The sequence below is a fragment of the Pleurodeles waltl genome, chromosome 11 (genome assembly GCF_031143425.1).
Source record: "Pleurodeles waltl isolate 20211129_DDA chromosome 11, aPleWal1.hap1.20221129, whole genome shotgun sequence".
Classification (NCBI taxonomy): Eukaryota; Metazoa; Chordata; class Amphibia; order Caudata; family Salamandridae; genus Pleurodeles; species Pleurodeles waltl.
Window position 1 is genome coordinate 898,775,822 of NC_090450.1, and position 22,262 is coordinate 898,798,083.

At 44.6% G+C, this 22,262-nt stretch overlaps 1 protein-coding gene across 1 annotated transcript in view; it reads right to left on the bottom strand.

Moving 5' to 3' along the window:
• Positions 1–22,262, bottom strand: part of PTPN11 (protein tyrosine phosphatase non-receptor type 11) — a 477,212-nt gene that overhangs the window by 348,412 nt on the left and 106,538 nt on the right. Inside the window, exon 3 of the mRNA XM_069214808.1 lies at positions 14,748–14,942. Coding sequence (XP_069070909.1) covers positions 14,748–14,942 — 195 coding nt within the window. The remainder of the gene's footprint in view (positions 1–14,747; positions 14,943–22,262) is intronic.

Genomic DNA, 22,262 nt, shown 5'->3' on the forward strand with positions numbered 1-22,262 from the left:
GCCCCATGGTACACCGAATAGCTTAACGTACTCCAGAGGTCAAGTAGAAGACAGGAAAGAAAATGGAAACTTGACCCTGCATCACTAGAAAATACAAAGCTCAGGGAATTACGTGGACTATAAAAAAAGCCAATCAAACAGGCAAAGTAATGCTATTACTCACAGAAAATCAGAAGCACAGGTAATGCCCCGAAAGAACTGTTCAAAGTAGTAAAAGCCCTAGCCGCCCACACTCCTTCTCAGGAATTCAAAAACTCGCAGACTTTCTGTAATAGTGCAGCTGATTTCTTCAAAGTTAAGATTTTAAAGATTCACTCGGAGTTCTCAGTCCCCCATCCAACTCTAGGGGAGCAGGACACTGGTCCAAATGGCAAAGTGGTTGGGAGACCAATCTTGGCAAAGTCTGCACCTTTAGTAACTGAGAAAATCAAGTCCCTTTAACCTGGGATTCATTCAAGGTCCCCAAATGTCCCCTGCCGTCCCCCACCCCCCACAGAGCTGCAAATGGTCAGCGAATCCACTGCAGAGCCATTAGAGCTGATGTATGCAGAAGTATTGGAATTAGGAGCGTTTCCTGCCACTTGGAAAGAGACCATTATTATGCCTATTTAAAAAACATAAAAAGCAGGAGGCGATCCAGGTGACCTCAGCAATTTACCCCCCATTGCTCTCTTGCCTATGCTGCCAAACATTTTTAGGAGAGCACATGAACCAAGAACCTGCCACCTACCTAATGGCACATGATTATCTGGATATCTCCCAACACGGATTCCAGAAAAATCACAGCATGGAGTCCGCCCTGATTGCTACTACAGATGCTATTAGAAAACCGGTAGAACAGGGAGGTGGTGCTATTCTAATCCTGCTGGATTTGTCGGTGGCATTTTACACTTTTTTGCCCCAGATATTGACACACCGCCTATAGCGGGCAGGTTTGAGGAACTCCGCTCTAAGCATTCTGGAGACATTTCTCCAAGACAGAACCTTGTCAGTTAAGTGCGGGGACTTTAGTGCAGCTCCTTTCCAGCTCCCGTACAGAGTTCCCCAGGGGTCCACTTTGAGCCTGACCCTTTGTAATCTGTATGCTGCTCCCCTGGCTGAACTGGTTCGATCTTTTGACTTCCAGGTGTCCTCATATGCTGAGAACAGCCAAATAATTATTTTCCTTCAAGACAAGGTTCACATTACAGCCAACAGGTTTCAAAACCTGTATTGGCTAAAAGTGAATGGGGACAAAACCCAGGTTGTTATCTTTGGTGCGCATACCTCTATTTGGAATCCAAACTGGTGGCCCGAGACATGTGGGACCATACCCACACCTAAACCCGCAGTTAAGAACCTCTGGGTTATTTGTGGCTCAGCTTTAACTTTTGATGCCCAGGTAAACTGAGTAACCAACACATTTTCATGGCTGATCAAAATTCTAAAGAAAGTCCTCCCATTTATCCTACAGGAACTTAGAGCGAAGTTGGTTATGGCCCTTATTGCACTCAGACTGGACTATTGTAACGCCCTCTCTTAATCAACTATACCTGAACAAGCTGCAACTTGTCCAGAATTCAGCTGCCCGACTGGTACTTGGGTTATCAAAGTTTACATCAACCAAGGAGGGCATGAGGGAGCTGCACTAGCTTCCAATTAGGAAACAAATCATTTTCAAGGTGCTATGTTTGGCTCACAAGGCCCTTCATTCTCAAGGCTCAGGATATTTACAAACAGTAATCAAGTGGTACATTCCTGGTCGCCCATTAAGATCATCAGATCAGACGAACCTTGAGGAGCAAAAGAGTAAAATGGGGAGACAAGGCTTTCTCAATAGCAGCTGTTAAGTTATGAAATTCTCTCCAATTCAAAATTAGAGGTATTTCGTCCCCGCCTCCATTCCGCAAGCAACTTAAGGCCTGGTTGCTTCACTCTAGATCTTTAGATTTGTATCAGTTTCTTCTTACTGGCACAGCACTTCAACACCACTGGTTGGAATGAGCATTGTAAGAAACTCAAATACAATACAATACAGTATAGAGCCTTGTAGCTCTGGCTTGAACCCGGACACTCTGAGCCAAGCATGTCTTCTTAGTGTGGTGCCCATGCACATCTGCGTGCTGGTAATATTTGCTCCGTCCAAGGCTGATTTCAGGCAGGTGTTAGCAATGTTTCTCCATTCTTGCATCACTGCCTTGGCCCTTTTCTTGTAGTCCTCTGGGAGGTATTGCATAAGGCACTCCATCTCATCCCAATGCTGATGTTCGTACCTGTTAAACAGGCATTTGAACTGTCAATCCATCACTGGGATGCAGCCTACCTCTCCATTTTCTTTCCCACCAGATCCAGACTCTTACTTTCCTTTCCAGGTGGTGGGCCTTTGGAGCTATGTGCATTGTTTCTCTTCCTGGGGTTGCATCTATGATTGAATCCGCAGGAGAGTTTCCCTGGATAGACTTGGAATCTTGAGTAGATGGCTTATACTTCTTGTTTACTCTGGGTCTAACAGCCCTTGCAGTGGCTGGTTCACAGAATGCCTCCTTCCCCTAGTCCAATATGCTGGGGAGCATGGTTAAATAAAGGTTCCCCTTGTTTGATGGCATTACGGTTTCAAGGAAAAATATAAGTCTCCTTTTGTCTCCTCTGATTAGACCTCATAAGTCTATGCAGCACTTTTTAGGAGGCTGTTATAAAGTGATGGGTCTTCTTGTGAAGATGGCCTCCAAGGATAATTGCCAACACCTTCTTCTAGGGACTGGGCATCAAGATAGTGTCACGATTCTTCCTTGAAGGCTGTTGGCTCTACGGCCTCCTAGAGATTGTAGAACTCTTCCTACTTCTCCTCCTGAGGTTCTGGTGTTGTTGCAGCCTCCAACGCAAACTGGTCGTCCTCGGTCAACGTCGAAGGTTTGCCTGGGATCTGAAAATCCTTCAAGGAGTTCTCAAACTCCTTTTTCCTTTGCAGGAGTGTGACCATTTCGGCCTCAAGCCTTCTCTTCTTTCTTTTGACCACAAGTGCTTTCTTTTTGCCAGCAAGCATCGACAAAGGTCTTTTTTTCAGCATCGATGGGTGTACCATCATTAAAGCCTTGGTCTTCTCTCACACTCACTCTAGAGCAAATTGAATTGTAGAGGGTGTCAACAGTGTTTTGCCTCCATCGGTATCGCTTGGTCGGGATGGGATATGTGTGGCTCCTTGGGTTTTGGCTGGCCTTCGGTCGAAGAGTGATTCAGCACAGAGGCAGTCTTGTAGAACTTAATGTTGGAGGGTTTTGGGTCAGAGCCTTACAGCAGTTGTGTTACGTTAGGCTTCCGCTTTTCAGCACCCTTCCCTGCCTTTTTCGCAGATTGTCTTTCCTCAGTGTTGGCCGCATAGATCTTGACGTCAGACTCCTCTTCATGCGCTGCCTCGGCTTCTTCAACGTTCTTCTCATCGTCGCTGGAAAAGCAGAGGTCCTTCAGCGAAACCTGTGTCTTTTGAGAGATGATCATGGTGGTGTAGTGATTGAGTCTTTGTCTCTGGCTTAACTTTTGCGGGTACGAACGCAGCCCAGGACTTGCAGTCCTCTTCTAAGTGATCTTTCGGGAGATAGAGATTGCTGACCTAATGGGGGTGTCTCTTGGCAAACTGAGGTGGCAGCTGGTACAGAATTTAAAGGGGGTGTTTTCAATTACCCTTACCTGCCTTCATTCTCCAAACACATGGCTGGTACCAACATGTACAATTATACTTCTTCAATCAGTCTTCTTGGTGCTTTGTTAATTCAACCCAATCTGGTACAAATTGGACGATGCACAACTGTATAATCATATTCTTGCAATCGGAATTGCCATAGTTCAATGTGAGGAAGCATCTTGGTTTTTGGATTACCAAAGATGGTCAATAGAGCTTGATCAATTACCAGCGTGAAAGGCTTTCCATAAAGGAATACATGAAAATGTTCATAAACGACTATCAAACTTTCTTTCGCAGGTTGTGAGTAAACAAGTTCCGTTTTGGACAAACTTCTACTAGCATAGGCAACAATATGCCGTCGAGCAGTAGGGTGACCACTGTGCTGTGCAAGGAGAGCGCCTAACCCGGCCAGGCTTGCATCAACAACAACCTCTGTATGAAGCTTTGGATTAAAGTATTCCATTTTATTAGAATTGTCAATGGCATGTTTGATCCTCTTGAAACTTCTCTCACAATCTTGTGACCACTGAAAATAAAACAAATTCTTCCTTAACTCTTGCAATGGAGCACTAACAGTGGCAAAGTCTTGTATATATTGTGAACAGTACCCAGCCATGCCAAGAAAGGAACATACCATTCAAACATCTTGTGGGGGATCAGCAATTGACAGAGCTTGTACTTTAGCAGGATCAGTTTTTATACCACTATCACAAAATATATGGCCAAAGAATTTTAGTTTTGTCTTGCTAAACTCTTAATTGTCTGCGTTCAAAGTCAATCCTCCTTCACTGAGTAAGTGCCATACTTGTGGGAGAGCTCTATTGTGCTCAGTCTGTGTAGCTTCAATAACTAATATGTCAATGCTATAATCGAATAATTAAACACATTCACAACATGCTGTATGATACGTCAAATGACATCTTGGAAAGGTTTCTCCAGCCGATGACACACCAAAACTAAGTCTTTAGTAACAAAACAAACCAACATGTGTAGGAAAGTTTGCATTATACCTTTAACTTTCTTCAAGTTCCAACTGATGATAAACTTTATTTACATCAAGGCGAGAAAAGACCTTTGTACCCTTCAATTGCATTATCATGTCAGCAATGTGTGGACCTAGATGTAGTTCTCATTCTATTGCCTTGTTTGCCTGACGCATGTCAAAGTAGATGCATACAGCTCCTTCACTGTCCTTTTAGGACACTGTTACTAACTTAGAAACACATGGTGTTGAACCAGTGGAACGCTCAATAACGTCATTTCAAAACAATTTGTGTAGCCTTTGAGCAACAGGACAACATCTTTATTAATGTGCAGTTTTACTTTCATAGTCTTAAGCTTTCGTAAACCATGAAACAATGAAGGAAACTGACTTACTATTTTGTTATGAGCATTAGTTTTGCAATTCACAGAAATCAGTCCCTTATCAGCAGCTGTTTTGAAGCTGAGTAAACAGGCACTTAATGCTGTAACCTGGAGCGAATGGATCGGTGCTTGTACACTAGTTCTCTTATGTTTCACTGTCGCTACAAATGAACCTTTAATTTATATGGGGTCAATTCAGCTCATGTATACACTTTGGTCTTCTGTGGCGTATGCCGTGGTAATGGAGATAGTTGATTGTATTTCTCTTCAGCCATTATATTTACTAATGCACCACTGTCGATAATGAAAGATATTGAACAACCATTTATTTTTAATGTAACCTTTAGACAGTGTTTATATGATCTGGCTGTTTTGGCATGTCGAATATTTTTGACTGACATTTTCTCTTCACATGTAATCAGTCCGACATGCTTGTGTTTCTCTGAGGTAAGCATCGACATGACACAGTCACCAAATTCACTTTCACTTGATATTGAAACAGAAGAACTGTTTGACAATGATTTAGATGACGCTCAACTTAATTTACTATCAATTCACCCCAAATGATGATGTTGCTTAGCTTTGTGGCACGAGAACGTTGTTTCTGGAACTGTCTGACAACCATTTTGTCTTCATGCCATGACGCGCTTTTTCCTTCGCATTACACATCATCACAAAAGGGTTCTCTTTCCTACAGCCTTTAGATATCTGTCCAATGGCAGAACAAGTGCCTTCATGTGGAAACAAACATCTGCATCTAAAACATAACTTCTTTTTACATGTGACCTTCAGTATTTTGCTTCGGTTTACTTTTCACGTTCATGACGGACTCGCTCTGGGCACTTTCGGTATCCTTGTCAGCAGCTTGTCTTTCAGCACACTCTTCAGTTCTTGCAGCCATCAACACCCGCTCCAGTCTGAATGATTCTGACAAACATCCATCAATAACTCTTAAGACGCACCGCTTTTTCGTCATTAAATTAATTGAACTTACAGTGCTTCCAGTCTTTCCACAGAGTCATGGATGATTTCACCAACATTTTGAATTCCTCTGCCTGAAAATGTATTGTTAATAATCAATGGTTGGTGCTGGATTGAACTTGGTTTTCAAAGCATTTAAATCTGACATTACGTGACTTCTTTGTCAGTTCTCTGCATTTCCTTTATGATTTCTTTTTCACCATTACCAGCACAATTCTTGAGATATTTAATAATCTTTTTGTTATCAGCCTCTTCAAGTGCATCAATTAAGTTCTCAAATGTCTCTATCCAAACAGTCCATCTATTGCCAATATTTTGCTTTTTGGCAGAATCGCAAGGTGGTGGTTTCAGGAAGGCGGCAGCATTGTATCCTAGCATGGAACTTAATGATGTAGAAAGTAGCATACTCTCCAACGCCGTTTGTTGGTCATGCTTATGCAAACTTTCTCTAGAGTCTTTGACGTGTGGGCCTCAGGGTCGCCTTTGACATTAATTGGAACCGTGTCTTCTCTCTTGCTGCCATCGTCAAATTTCATGAGTCCAACTGTTGCCTTCAACTATTTGCTCTTTGAAGACCTATGAAGTTGTTCTGAGTCCCAATCGGCAACCTGGAGGGCAACTGCTTTGGGGATGGACAGCTCTGCAAGCACAACCCTGACCACTTCTCCTTGAGCCAGTTCGTCAAATACTGTGCCACTATGGCTCCCTTTAGTAGGCTTGGTGAGTTATTTATTTCCTTCTTTATACACACCAGTTTGCATTTTCTGACACCTGGTTGATCTCTGCCTTGTAGCATCACTTCTGTTCACAATTTTCTTTGGCGAGTTATAATCATCTTGGACTGCACTATGTAAACCTGGTTGTATCCGCCTTCAGCATTAACACTCTGTACTATGTATAACTTTATTTTGCATGGCAGACACTGTATATTTTAGTATGGTCTTGGTCGTAGTTTCTTGACCGACTATGCGTATACTTCTCAGTGATGCTTCATCTTCAAATGCTTTACACTTGCATTGTCAAGCGCGTCATAGAGGAGGCGGCCGGCGGCAACACTGACTTTCGGGGCAGGAGCCCTTTAAATTGGACTCGCGCTCCCGCAAACGCGGGAAGCGCGTCATAGAGGAGGCGGCCGGCGGCAACACTGACTTTCGGGGCAGGAGCCCTTTAAATTGGACTCGCGCTCCCGCAAACGCGGGACGCGCGCGGGCGGCGCCCGGGCCAAGGGCAGGCCCGTCTTGCGCCCGTCATCGCCTGTTAGAGGCTGGGCTGGGCCACCCCTCTTTCCTCTCCAGTGAAAGGTTGACTATTGTGTACTTACTATATATTGGGGATCATTTCGGAACCTTCTTAGTGAGTCTTAGTGGGATTCTAATATTTTCAATATTTTTTTTTTTTTTCTGTTTTGTTGGTTATTTCGTTATTGAAACATTTTGCTAATATGGGCAGGAAAAGAGGTCCGTTAACTGGCCCCATGGGAGGGGGTGGTGGCAGCAGTAGACAGGGAAGTGGTACCACCACATTGGACTCCTTCCTTGCAAGAGCTGTCGGGGTCGTAACAAAGGAGATTGATCTGGCAGAAAGGAGGCTATCAACGGAACTGGAGGACTGGCGTCTGGCCCCAATAGATAGTGGTCCTCGTGAGGTTGTGGATGTGGAGGTGACTTATCCGGAAGGAGACCAAGGTACAGCTATGGTTGCTGTTGAACCTGCTCAAATTGAGCAAATAGAGACTACAGAGGGTTCTGGTGGCCAAGGCCCTTCCACAAGAAGCAAAAGACTTATTATCTTCTCCCCCGGCCTGCCCCCTGGATAAATGCAGCCCCACCCGAGGAAAAAAAAGTCCTTAAAGAAATCGATTCCCAAATCGAAAACATCCCCCTTGGAATTCCCTAAGGGTACGATTAGTGACCCTGCACCTTGCCAGCAGCTGGGTTGTGATGTTACTATTTTTTTGTCAAAATTTCGTGAAATGATCCTGGAGATTTTATCCCCCGTTGTGGCAAAACTATCAGCCATAGAAAAGGCAGTTTCTCTGATATCTGTGCAGGGTAGTCAGGGGAGGCATTGTGTAGGTGGATGTGTGGCCCCGCCCAGACGATTTCATCCTTGCGAGGAGTTGCCCCCTACCGGAGGACGCGGCAGGGCCATTGGGGCCTCTGGGCAAATCATCTCAGCTATTGGTTAATTCTGGGGGTCAGGGCGCTCATGCTGAGATTGCACCGGCTGCACTGACTTCTTTATTAAGGGCGGATAGGACTGTCAATAGGCCTAGCTGTAGTAGGCAGCCTGATTCTGAATTTGTGGTAACGGGGGGGGCTGACCAACAGCTGGTTGGAAATAATAATCTGAATCTCCAGACAGCCAGGCTTGAATTAACCTGCTTGGATCTCCCCCCAGCTTGTGCCCCTTATGTGGTGGTATTAACGAATGTACCTGCTCTTGCCCCTGGGGTTACTGAGTCCACGGCTCAACTCATAAACAAGGCTGGATATTGGTTGAGTAAGAATTGTGATTTCTCATGTAAGGATTTCAACGATATTCTGCTTGCCAGAAGAATTGGATGGGTTGGGCCCAAAAATAAGGTGGGGGTTGATGATTTTATTATTATAAATGTCAGATACCCAGCCCTGAGTCAAAGGCTCCTTTCTACCTACTGCCCTGCTGTATTTAGACCTGGTACAAATGGTATGGTCCCTTTGGGCTATTTTTATGACCACATGCAATTGAGTGCCGGGGTTTTTTCGGGCTCTGGTAGGTTTCCCCCCCTGGGTCAGAAGAGTCACCAGGCAACAAGCAGAAGAACTGTCACTAACAGTAATCTATCCCTGGAAGGGTGGATTGACAATGCGCCAAGACCCCGGCTATACGGGAAGAGGTGACCCCCCAGTGTAAACGTATCTCATGGAATATTGCGGGCTATGATGCTAAGTTATCTGATAAGGCATGGATTAGGTGTGTGATTAATTTTGTTCCTTTGGAACAGACACATCTGAGGGCCTTGGCTGTAACATCGCCCCGGAAGCATGGGTAACTCACTTTTGTAGTATCTTCGAGGGTTCTCCCCTAAGAAATAATCGGGAGAATGAGTATGAGATGGCTCCCAATCTAGCAATTAGGTTTTTGCTCCAGGAGGTTATGGATGCGATACAGAGTAGTGCATGCAATAAAGCTCCGGGCCCGGATTCGATCCCTATGGACCTGTATAAAGCGAACCCCCAGTTATGGGCACCTGTTCTCTTAAATGTCCTCAATGCAGCAGTTACTGTGGGTATCCCTGCCTCTTGGAACTGGCATGTATTGTCCCAGTGTTTAAAAAGGGCGACCGTAATGATCCTAAGTCCTACCGCCCTATTTCTCTACTGGACTCTTCAGTGAAGATTTTGGGACGGATTATTTTAAGGCGCCTGGAGTCCTGGATGAGAGGGAATGATATTTTAAGTCGGGATCAGTATGGTTTCAGGGAAGGCCTTGGCACGGGAGATCAATGTCTTAACCTATTGATGCTGTTCGGCAAATACACGCAGGCTAGGAAAGGTACGCTCTATCTTGCTTTTATGGATCTTAGCTGTGCCTTTGATAAGGTGAACCGGTCTATATTATGGGAAAGATTAAATCAGCTAGGGCTGGATCCTAATATTGTAGAGTTGCTCCGATACTTACATTCTGGGACGATTGCTAATGTTAGGGTGGGGTCGAATGGGGAATGCTCAGAGGCCTTTAAGCTGTCAAGGGGTGTGCGCCAGGGGTGTGTTCTGGCTCCTACTTTGTTCCTTCTATATACAAATGGATTGTCTGATTTTCTGATGAAACATTGTAGGGATGTTCCAAAGGTGAATGGTACTGATATCCCTGTACTAACGTACGCGGATGACGCAGTCCTTATGGCCCGTACTATGAATGGTCTCCGGGAATCAGTTAGAGCCTATGCCTCCTTTATGTCAGCTTTGGGTTTAGAGGTCAATTTTAAGAAAACTCATTTTATGGTGTGTGGAAGACCCCTGAGTAGGGTGGGGGAGCTAAGGGTGGAGGATCAAATTATTAGTAGGGTCCATGAGTTTCCATATCTAGGGATTATTTTTGATGAGAAAGGATCTTGGAAACCTTGTATTGCCAGAAGGGGTGTGCTTTTTCATGCAGTAGTTGGCACAACTTTTGACTTTGCTGTAAGGGTAGGTAGTAAACCCATCAATCCCTTGCTTGAAATTTATAGGCGGAAATGCCTCCCCGTTCTGCTGTATGGTGCTGCTCTTTGGGGGTATAGGGACTCCAGAGCCCTTACGGTGGAAGAAAATCGGTTCTGTAGAAGGCTATTGGGAGTTGGACAAAATATCCCTGGTTTCAGCCTTCATTTGGAGCTGGAGCTTGAGTTTGTCCAGGACACTATTCAGTTGGCTCCCCTTCTGCTATGGATTTCAATTTGGACTAACGAACACGCCACTCTGAATAGGGATATCTTAAAGGATTGTCTGGCTTGTGACAATATAAAGAATATTCCCTGGCTGATGCACATAAGGAAGATGGCTCATGATTTGGGGCGGCCTGATTTGGTTGATTATCCTGTAGGCCTGACCAGGTGTGATAAGAAATGGGTTAAGGAGAATTTTTTAAAAATCCAGAAGAACAGGAGGGAGGTGGAGGCCTTAGGGAAAAAAATCGATCAGGGATTTCATTATGCTAAAGATGTGGGTAGGTCCTGAGCGCTATCTCTTAGAGATAAAGGATGTGAGGGAAAGGTCTCTCATAACCCGTTTCCGTTTGGGGATCATTAGAATTAATTTGTGTTTCCCGTTAGGTCAGTATGGGGACAAATGTATTAGACCCTGCCCCTGTGATGGGGTGTCCCAACAGAACTTGCCCCATTTTACTTTGTTTTGTGTTTTTTATGCATCATTCAGAACTCGTTTTTTATTACCTCTCCTAAGGCCCAAGGGTTTTGTGCAATATCGTCCGGCTTTTATGTGGCTGCAGATGGCTTCAGATGTATTGGTGTGGAAGGGGCTGGGATCATTCCTGAAGGGAGCTATTACTTGGCGTAACAATGTAGAGTTTTTAGAATGAATCCTTCTATTTTATTGTTTCTATGTATGTGGTTATATATGTTTTTATTCCTGATGGGTGTTCTTATTATTTATGGTTATATTGCTAATTTTAACAAATGTATTGAAGATTATCTATTGTAATGGATGAATTTTTTCATACCGAATAAAAGTTATTATTATTATTACACTTGCATTTTGACTCCACAACCACCAACCATCAACTCAGCTTTTTGACGGAAGCACATGTGGCACGCATGAGCAGTTTGCCTGGACCACAGCAAACTCTCTATGACAGCACAGTCCTTCTTTGAGTTAGTTATCCTCTATCTTGTCAGCAGTTGTAGTGTCCTCCCCAACCTCAATACCAGCAAATGACTACACCGCACATAGAGCTCTAAATCGTGCATCTTTATTCCTCTGCGTGTACCTGTGAACGTCAACATTCTAAACCAAGCTTTCATTACATTCTATTCTATCAATTACATCAAACTGCTACTAAGTCCATTTGGAGCCAAGAGAGTTCTGTCTTGCAAGACACTACAATGACACAGACATACAGTTTTACTGATAAAACTATACTGCATACACAAATGATCATGTGTGAAAATCAGGTTTAAGTGAATATTTATCATTTGTGCACCACAAAGTAAAGTGTCCTGAATTGTTTTGATCCCATAAAATATTTGTTTCCATCACACTTCAGAATTTTACAAAAAATATGTGCTTCATTTTAGCTTGCCTAACTTTTGAATGTGTACAGTTCATTTACAAGTATTCATATGATGCTGTATTACAAAACATACATCTTACAGCCTTTCCTTTCACACTCCATGTACCCCAGTAAGACTGACACACAATTCAGTTTACTTTTCATTCTGTCACTGCAAAGTGAGAGGAGCCTGTAGACACCACTCCCACTGTTAAAAAATAAGCAACAATTTGTCAGAAGACATAGCCTGCCTGAACTTCCACCTAAGTCTTTCAATCACAGCAAATGTAACAGGATAACTACAGATTTTAGCGGCATCTTTATTTATTGCTTGGCCTTTTGTAATCCACCACAAATTGACTTGTGACTGGGAAACAATGACCTAGAACAGTGGCTCCCAACCTGTGATCCAGGGACCTCTGGGGGTCCGTGAAGCTTCCATGGGGTCCCACGACTGCTTAGAAATTGAAATCATATAAGCAAATTAATAAAGTGTACATAAATAAAGTGGCTAAATGTACCACTGAAAATTTTTAAAATGTTTTGTAAATGTCAAGGAATTTGAGGCTAAAAAGTAAATTAGTATCCTCAGATTGATTCTTGAGAGCAGTGCAGGTGCACCAAGAAAATATAATATGGAAGATGTGTGGCTTCAATTGAACTTAGAAAAGCTCCAACCTTCCTATTAAAAATATATTTTTTATTTATATTTGTTTGCAAATTAAATAAAATGTGTTATTTATGTATGTGTCGGACAAATGGTTGTTACTGAATTATTTGTGTATTGTTTCACGGATCAAATTATCGGCAATGTTTAGGCCGGGGTCCCCGTCTTCCAGTAATGACTATGGGGGAATCCTTGAGCTCCAGTAAACTTAAAGTTGTGGTCCATAGATGCAAAAGGTTAAAAACCACTGATCTAGAGCATTGCCTTTACTTATTTTATTGGCAGTACATGCCTTTTAACCTGTCAGGGAGAGGTGCTTCCTGGCTTTTCCTGAGTTTTTAATTTGGTCTGCCAGATCACAACACCCAGGTCCTTCAATACATGCCCAGCAACATGGATGTCACACTTGTGTGCAGTTCAGGTACGTGCAGCGATGGAGTGAGCATGGAGCGAGCGAGTGTGTGTGTGTGAGCGAGCGAGCTAGTGAGTGAGTGAGCGAGCGAGCGAGCGCGTGTGTGTGTGTGTTAGTTACACGCGGCTGTGGCATCCGAGGAGTACATTTTGATTTCATGGAGAGATACGTCAGATGGAGGTTGGAGAAAGCCTAAACAGAAATGTGGGGATTCTCCGGAGCAGTCCTGAGGTCCACTGTTGTAGAACAGACTCTAGGATCTGAAGGGTAGGACACAGAAGATTCATTTGAACTGTAGGTGAATCCATTGGCCTTTCCTCTTCCACTGTTCCATGGATGTGCTACACCCAAAAAGCTAAGTGGCAGTTACGTGGGGAAGTTATGGGACTTCCAACTTTACCTCATATTTCAACTGACAATGTGAGGCAAAGACTATGGCCAGACCACCTAGAAGGAATATGCAAAGGGCAAGTACTGCCTGAATCTGATCCCACAACTAGACCTGTGGAACTACACAAACTCTGTGTTTCAATCTTGACATAAGAATAGGACAAAAAACATTATGCCAAGATTTTTCATCAGCCAGGATCCTTCGAGGAAAGGAGCTGACTGACTGCTGAAGAGGGGTGCTGGATGTATATTTGCATCAGGAAGAGGTGACCTATGAAAGGAGTATTATAAGGAGGAGGAAGGAGGAGAGGAACACAACCTCCTGCAAAACAGGAGAGGATCTGCACCACCAGGCCAACTGGCGAGGCCTGGAGATCCTGGGGAAGCTGAGGTGTGCATTTAGCAGAAGCACATGTGATAGTTTGATGCAATCAGAAATCACAAGAGCATTCCACAATTTTCCCTGTACGAAGACCAAACACTGTGACTGAGCGGCAACTAGAGAACTGTGAATGCACTTCAGCGATTGTAGCAGAAGAAACCAAACGTCCTTTAGAACCAGTGGTTATGTAAAACCTCTACTAGACGACAAATGCAATATGGGGTGGGCAAATAACTTAGGCTGGTGAGGTTGCGTTTAAAATGAAAGAAGAACAAATAAAGAAGATCCACCTGAATGCCGAGCTTTGATGGCAAACAGCAGCCTCCCTGCCTGATAAACCAGAGTGCACAACTACGCACAAGAAGCAGACAAGAGACAGGAGCAAATTTCAGCAATCAGAGTCTGTTCAAATGTTACTGGTGGGCAGTGCAGGAGCGCACACCACTGAGAGCAGTGTATACCCTGCCCTCACCCAGCAGAAGCAGGCCAACATACCATGGACTAAAGATCTAGGGTATAGTACAAGGGAACACTGAGAAACAACTGTGACTTACATTGGGGACTATTAAGGCCTACCAAGAACACAGCCATAGGTCCTATGGAACACAAATGGGGTATACATCATTTTTCTAACAACAGTAATACACCCAAGCTTGAACTAATTATGTCGTACTACATTAACACAGGGAAAAACATTCACTAATACCAGGAAACTCAATCAAACAGTGAATGTTGCCCTGATATTTGTGTACTGCATGTTTTATGTACAGGACTGTGTGTGTGTATAGAAGTAAACACTAACATGTGTCTCACTATGCTCTGAGTTTCTATCCTACATCACCCTCCCAGTATGGCTTGGAAATCTCGTATTTGCTATCCTGAGTGCCAAGTGCTAATGCGGTGTATTTGGGGCTCACTGTCAGTTCAACAATGAGGCAAAAACCCAGGACACCAGAGATAGATGGTCTTATCCTTCTACTTTGACCTCAGTAAACCCTATCTGTCCTGCGCTCATGAAAAAACTCCCACAAATTTTATTTAGTAGGCATGTATTTTAGCAGGAAAATTTCAAACAGGGTAAAAACGGGACTCCAGCCCTACTGATTCAATTACACTACTGACAAAAGTGGCCATCACTCACCTCTCAGATGTAGGATCTGCACAGTTCAGGGGATACTTCAGCTCAATTACATCCCCATTTTTCTCTTTTAACTGCCCATGATGCTCCATGTAATACTGAACCAATTCTGCAAGGGTAGCAAATTTTTCTCCTCCATACAGATCATAGTAATCACCAGTGTTCTGGATCTTTATGTGTGTGACAGCTCCATTCCGCCTATATTTAAGTCAATAGAAAGTGGAAAAAAATATATATTCAAGTCATACAAAGACATTCATAGACCATGCATTCAGTCTTATCAAGATGAGGTCTATACCAGGTACTGCTGGAACAAGTTGTGCTGGAACAACCAAAACGCTTTAGCAACACGGTATCTTCTAAGGCAGAATCACTCCTTCCATGACAAATTGAAAAAAGATGACAGCTGTTTCACATTAGAATCACAAAGAATGGAATAAAAAAAGCACAGGATAAAAAACGGGCGACAGGCAAAACTGTACAAAATCATCTTAGAAGTTAACAGGGTTGGTCGGAATGAGCTCTGCATGTTAACTATCCTTGGTTGCTAAAGGGTGTTCAGTTCTGCTATTAACCTTCTCCACGGTCATGCAGCCTGGACACACACACATCTGTAGGATGAAGCTGTGAGACTTGGTCATGATGAGCCTTACCCTGGGTGAATCTTTAAATAAGGTTCAAGATTTTTACAAAGCATGCCATTACCATCTATGTAATACAGTGTTGTTGACCTTTATAACGTGTTGCATTACATGATGTACCTTTACCACACATTTTTATGAGGATGTATTAAATATATGTGTAATTGTGTGTGTGTCTGTGCATGTATATATTTACATATACATGTATTTACATATATTCACTGCAACACTCAAAGGTTAAAGTAACATTTTAGTTTGGTGAATATGTCAGTGACAACAATAACATTTTGAACTACAACAAAAAAAAAAAAAACACCCGTCTTTGATGTAATTCCATTCAGAGGTTTTTGCTGTAGTCCTGCCCAAAAATGTCTATGATTTTGCTTATTTGGGACCCCCTTTTTCTTGGCCCTGCTCAACGGATCACCCGAAAGTTTCCATGCAAAATAAAGGAGAAAAAAAGAGCACTGTTTTAGGAAATGTTTGTAGAGAAAGTCAAACGGTCCCCAAGTTATTAGCAACACAAAATAAAAATCCTATGGAAACACTGACCTAACTGTAACTAATCAGTGGCGACCACTACTGGGTAAAAATATATAAATGTATTCCACTGTAAAAAAAGAAAAAGTTAAAGGGAATGTTACAGTTAGGTGAAAATGTCCTATGGAAACACTGACAACTACAAGTTGCAACCACCAATGGATAATATGCATTTACATATGTTTGTATATATGGGATGCGTGAAGCACTGAAAAAAGCAAAGGTTAAGGGGATGTTACAGTTAGGTGAAAATGTCAGTTAAAACATACCATGCCCTCAGATAACTGTAAGTCACGCACCGGCCACGAACAGTCTTGTCATCAATGATGAAATTGTAGATGTTGCAGTCATTCTATCAATGATGTCATAGATTATGCCATGAGTGATGTAACATGTGGGGTAAGTAGCAGTGCGTGGAAAGGGCACGAGTTATTGTTACCTTCGCCCATGAGTTATAGTTACTTGAAGTAACTATAACTGGTGTATATCAGTGGTTTTTTAAAGTTTAATATGATATGTTCCTTTAACCTTTGCTTTTTTCTGTGAATTTCTAATTTTTTTTTTTAAATGGAACAAATTATATTACCATACCGAACTATAACATTATTTTGGGCTTTGGCTTTTTCAGTGAATTTCTATTTTTTTGCCTAAAATAATGTTATCACCACACCAATCGCCAAGCTCCCATCACATGCACCGCAGGGCAGTCAACCAGCTGCTGTGCATGGCTTGTGGCCAGTGCTTACGTCCAACCCTTTGCGGACAGCCAACCTCACACCACATACAGCTGAAGGCCGTGAGTGGCATGGGGTTGGACGCAGAGCCTATGAGCAGGTCCTGTGTCCTACCCTTCTCAGATAAGCAACCCCTGTATATAAATATCGACATACATAACTATACCTTGCACCCATGCCTGGCACTGTTAATTATCGCACATATTACATTACTCATATCATCTTCTATGACATCATTGTAATATCACTGCAACATCTGCAATGGAATTATTGATCAAAAAATGTGCATGGCAGGGGGTGCAAGTTATAGTTACCTTAGGGCATGAATTAAGGTTACTTGATATAATTACGAGGGTGAATATCAGTGGCTTTGTATGTTTAAAATGCATGTTTTAACTGACATTTTCACCTAACTATAAATGTCCCTTTAACCTATGTTTTTTCAGTGGATATACATTTACAAATATATATACATCTTTCTAACGATCTATCTATGACTAGATGTGTGAAAACACACACAAAATTTTCTAAGTATGTGTAGGAAGTTGGCTCTGTATGTGCTATTTCAAAGTAAGGAATAGCATGCACAGAGTCCAAGGGTTCCCCTTAGAGGTAAAATAGTGGTAAAAATAGATAATACTAATGCTCTATTTTGTGGTAGAGTGGTCGAGCAGTAGGCTTATCCAAGGAGTAGTGTTAAGCATTTGTTGTACATACACATAGACAATAAATGAGGTACACACACTCAGAGACAAATCCAGCCAATAGGTTTTGTTATAGAAAAATATCTTTTCTTAGTTTATTTTAAGAACCACAGGTTCAAATTTAACATGTAATATCTTGTTTGAAAGGTATTGCAGGTAAGTACATTAGGAACTTTGAATCATTTCAATTGCATGTATACTTTTCAAGTTATTCACAAATAGCTATTTCAAAAGAGGACACTTAGTGCAATTTTCACAGTTCCTGGGGGAGGTAAGTTTTTGTTAGTTTTACCAGGTAAGTAAGACACTTACAGGGTTCAGTTCTTGGTCCAAGGTAGCCCACCGTTGGGGGTTCAGAGCAACCCCAAAGTCACCACACCAGCAGCTCAGGGCCTGTCAGGTGCAGAGTTCAAAGTGGTGCCCAAAACGCATAGGCTAGAATGGAGAGAAGGGGGTGCCCCGGTTCCGGTCTGCTTGCAGGTAAGTACCCGTGTCTTCGGAGGGCAGACCAGGGGGGTTTTGTAGGGCACCGGGGGGGACACAAGCCCACACAGAAATTTCACCCTCAGCAGCGCGGGGGCGGCCGGGTGCAGTGTAGAAACAAGCGTCGGGTTTGCAATGTTAGTCTATGAGAGATCAACGGATCTCTTCAGCGCTGCAGGCAGGCAAGGGGGGGCTTCCTCGGGGAAACCTCCACTTGGGCGAGGGAGAGGGACTCCTGGGGGTCACTTCTCCAGTGAAAGTCCGGTCCTTCAGGTCCTGGGGGCTGCGGGTGCAGGGTCTTTTCCAGGCGTCGGGACTTAGGTTTCAGAGAGTCGCGGTCAGGGGAAGCCTCGGGATTCCCTCTGCAGGCGGCGCTGTGGGGGCTCAGGGGGGACGGGTTTTGGTACTCACAGTCGGAGAGTAGTCCGGGGGTCCTCCCTGAGGTGTTGGTTCTCCACCAGCCGAGTCGGGGTCGCCGGGTGCAGTGTTGCAAGTCTCACGCTTCTTGCGGGGAGTTGCAGGGTTCTTTAAAGCTGCTTCTTGAAACAAAGTTGCAGTCTTTTTGGAGCAGGTCCGCTGTCCTCAGGAGTTTCTTGTCGTCGTCGAAGCAGGGCAGTCCTCAGAGGATTCAGAGGTCGCTGGTCCCTTTGGAAGGCGTCGCTGGAGCAGAGTTCTTTGGAAGGCAGGAGACAGGCCGGTGAGTTTCTGGAGCCAAGGCAGTTGTTGTCTTCTGGTCTTCCTCTGCAGGGGTTTTTCAGCTGGGCAGTCCTTCTTCTTGTTGTTGCAGGAATCTAAATTCTTAGGTTCAGGGGAGCCCTTAAATACTAAATTTAAGGGCGTGTTTAGGTCTGGGGGGTTAGTAGCCAATGGCTACTAGCCCTGAGGGTGAGTACACCCTCTTTGTGCCTCCTCCCAAGGGGAGGGGGTCACATTCCTATCCCTATTGGGGGAATCCTCCTTCTACAAGATGGAGGATTTCTAAAAGTCAGAGTCACCTCAGCTCAGGACACCTTAGGGGCTGTCCTGACTGGCCAGTGACTCCTCCTTGTTTTTCTCATTATCTCTCCTGGACTTGCCGCCAAAAGTGGGGGCTGGGTCCAGGAGGCGGGCATCTCCACTAGCTGGAGTGCCCTGGGGCATTGTAACACGAAGCTTGAGCCTTTGAAGCTCACTGCTAGGTGTTACAGTTCCTGCAGGGGGGAGGTGTGAAGCACCTCCACCCAGAGCAGGCTTTGTTTCTGTCCTCAGAGAGCACAAAGGCTCTCACCGCATGAGGTCAGACACTCGTCTCTCAGCAGCAGGCTGGCACAGACCAGTCAGTCCTGCACTGAACAATTGGGTAAAATACAGGGGGTATCTCTAAGATGCCCTCTGTGTGCATTTTTTAATAAATCCAACACTGGCATCAGTGTGGGTTTATTATTCTGAGAAGTTTGATACTAAACTTCCCAGTATTCAGTGTAGCCATTATGGAGCTGTGGAGTTCGTTTCTGACAGACTCCCAGCCCATATACTCTTATGGCTACCCTGCACTTACAATGTCTAAGGTTTTGCTTAGACACTGTAGGGGCATAGTGCTCATGCACATATGCCCTCACCTGTGGTATAGTGCACCCTGCCTTAGGGCTGTAAGGCCTACTAGAGGGGTGACTTACCTATGCCACAGGCAGTGGGAGGTTGGCATGGCACCCTGAGGGGAGTGCCATGTCGACTTAGTCATTTTCTCCCCATCAGCACACACAAGCTGGCAAGCAGTGTGTCTGTGCTGAGTGAGGGGTCCCTAGGGTGGCATAAGACATGCTGCAGCCCTTAGAGACCTTCCCTGGCATCAGGGCCCTTGGTACCAGGGGTACCAGTTACAAGGGACTTACCTAGGGGCCAGGGTTGTGCCAATTGTGGAAACAATGGTACATTTTAGGTGAAAGAACACTGGTGCTGGGGCCTGGTTAGCAGGGTCCCAGCACACTTCTTAGTCAAGTCAGCATCAGTATCAGGCAAAAAGTGGGGGGTAACTGCAACAGGGAGCCATTTCTTTACACAAGCCCCCACCAGCCCACAGGCCAGGAGACTCAGCCAAAGCTGGGAGAGTCTTCCTAGTCTGTCAGGCGAGGAAGAGTAGAGGAAATAGGCTGGTTTGTTGCAGGGCCTACTCTGCCTTACATCCTCCTGTTCAGGTCATTCCCTCTGGGGAACTGACCCACTTCCACAGTGATAGGACCTAGTCTGAACTGCCTCTTGTCTGTGCTTTTTATGTCTTCACCCATTCTCTCTATTTTGGGGTTAGAGGTATCCACCTCTGCTAATCTTATCTTAGCCAGGGTCACCCCTAGCTTACCCAAAGAGGTTACCCAGAGCTGGAGTAACCCCACCATGACCAACAGGGTCAGGGGGCCTAACTTGCTATTTGGCATGGGGTCAGACCACCATGCCAAGGATAGTGCAGCCATAAAGGCTAACACCCAGCAGAGGCCACTGACAGCTATCAGTGCCCAGAACCACACCTTTAGCTCTTCACCTACAAGGGAAGGGGCTAAGTTACAGGCTTCTTTGGGTTCAGGGTGCCTGTCTGCTGTATTAGAGTGGGGGGTTACCACATCTTGTAGTAAACACCCTTCTTCCACTCTTTCTTCTGTTAGCTGAGGAGCCACCCACTCAGGCTTAACAGTTGCCTGACTAGCCAGGACTTCTTGTGGGTCAGGTTGGACTTTATCAGAGCCACTTTTGGAGTTCTCCCCTACTGGAGCAGAATCTCCTTGGCTTGCTGGAACCTTGGCTAAAGGTTGTCCACCTTTCCTACTCTGTTTCCTTTTCTTTCTCTTCTGGGGCCTACTTGCATTTACTGCAGAGGCAGGCACTCCAGAATCCTTGGGAGAGGACTGGCACTGGACCAGTTCCTCTCTTGGGCTCTGACTAACCTCTGGGTAGTCATTTCCAAGGAGACAATCAAGGGGGAGGTCTGTACTGACTACCACCCTTCTCCAGCTAAAAGTCCCACCCACTTCTATGGGCACAAAAGCCACAGGCCTATCAGTGACCCTGTCTGGGCTAACTCTTACTCTGGCCATCTCACCTGGGATGTACTGGTTTGAGAACACCAGCCTGTCATGCACAATAGTGTGACTGGCACAAGTGTCTCTCAGGGCAGTGGCTGGGATTCCATTCACCAGTAGGTGGTGGAAGTGTCTACTTCCCTCTGGAATCTCCAACTCACCTGTTGGGCCCTTTTTCCAGTTGAAGGCTATGAAGACCTCCTCATCTGAGGAGTCATCCCCAATGGCTACACTGGTCACCCCTGGGATTTTGCTAGGGGGTTTGTTTTTGGGACAAGAAGTGTCCTTGGTGTGGTGCCCTGTCTGTTTACAGTTATGGCACCATGCCTTAGTGGCATCCCAGCTCTTACCCTGGTACCCACCTTTGTTTTGGGTTGTGTCTCTGGGCCCACCCACCTGGTCTGGTTTTTGGGGGCCTACAGGGGACTCTTTTTCTTTGTTTCTAGTGTCACCCACTTTCTCCTGGGGAGGCTTTGTAACCCCTTTCTTTTGGTCACCCCCAGTGGAAGTTTTGGTTACCCTAGTCTTGACCCAGTGGTCTGCCTTCTTTCCCAATTCTTGGGGAGAAATTGGACCTAGGTCTACCAGATACTGATGCAACTTTTCATTGAAGCAGTTACTTAAAATGTGTTCTTTCATAAACAAATTATAAAGCCCAACATAGTCATACACTTCATTTCCAGTTACCCAACCATCCAGTGTTTTCACTGAGTAGTCAACATAGTCAACCCAGGTCTGGCTCGAGGATTTTTGAGCCCCCCTGAATCTAATCCTATACTCCTCAGTGGAGAATCCAAAGCCCTCAATCAGGGTACCCTTCATGAGGTCATAAGATTCTGCATCTTTTCCAGAGAGTGTGAGGAGTCTATCCCTACACTTTCCAGTGAACATTTCCCAAAGGAGAGCACCCCAGTGAGATCTGTTTACTTTTCTGGTTGCACAAGCCCTCTCAAAAGCTGTGAACCATTTGGTGATGTCATCACCATCTTCATATTTAGTTACAATCCCTTTAGGGATTTTCAACATGTCAGGAGAATCTCTGACCCTATTTATGTTGCTGCCACCATTGATGGGTCCTAGGCCCATCTCTTGTCTTTCCCTTTCTATGGCTAGGATCTGTCTTTCCAAAGCCAATCTTTTGGCCATCCTGGCTAACTGGATGTCCTCTTCACTGGAGTTATCTTCAGTGATTTCAGAGAGGCTGGACCCTCCTGTGAGGGAGCCAGCATTTCTGACTACTATTTTTGGAGTCAGGGTTTGAGAGACCCTGTTCTCCCTAAATAGGACTGGTAGGGGGGAATTTTCCTCCAAGTCACTATCTTCATCCTCTGTGTTGCCATCCTCAGAGGGGTTGGCCTTTGCAAAC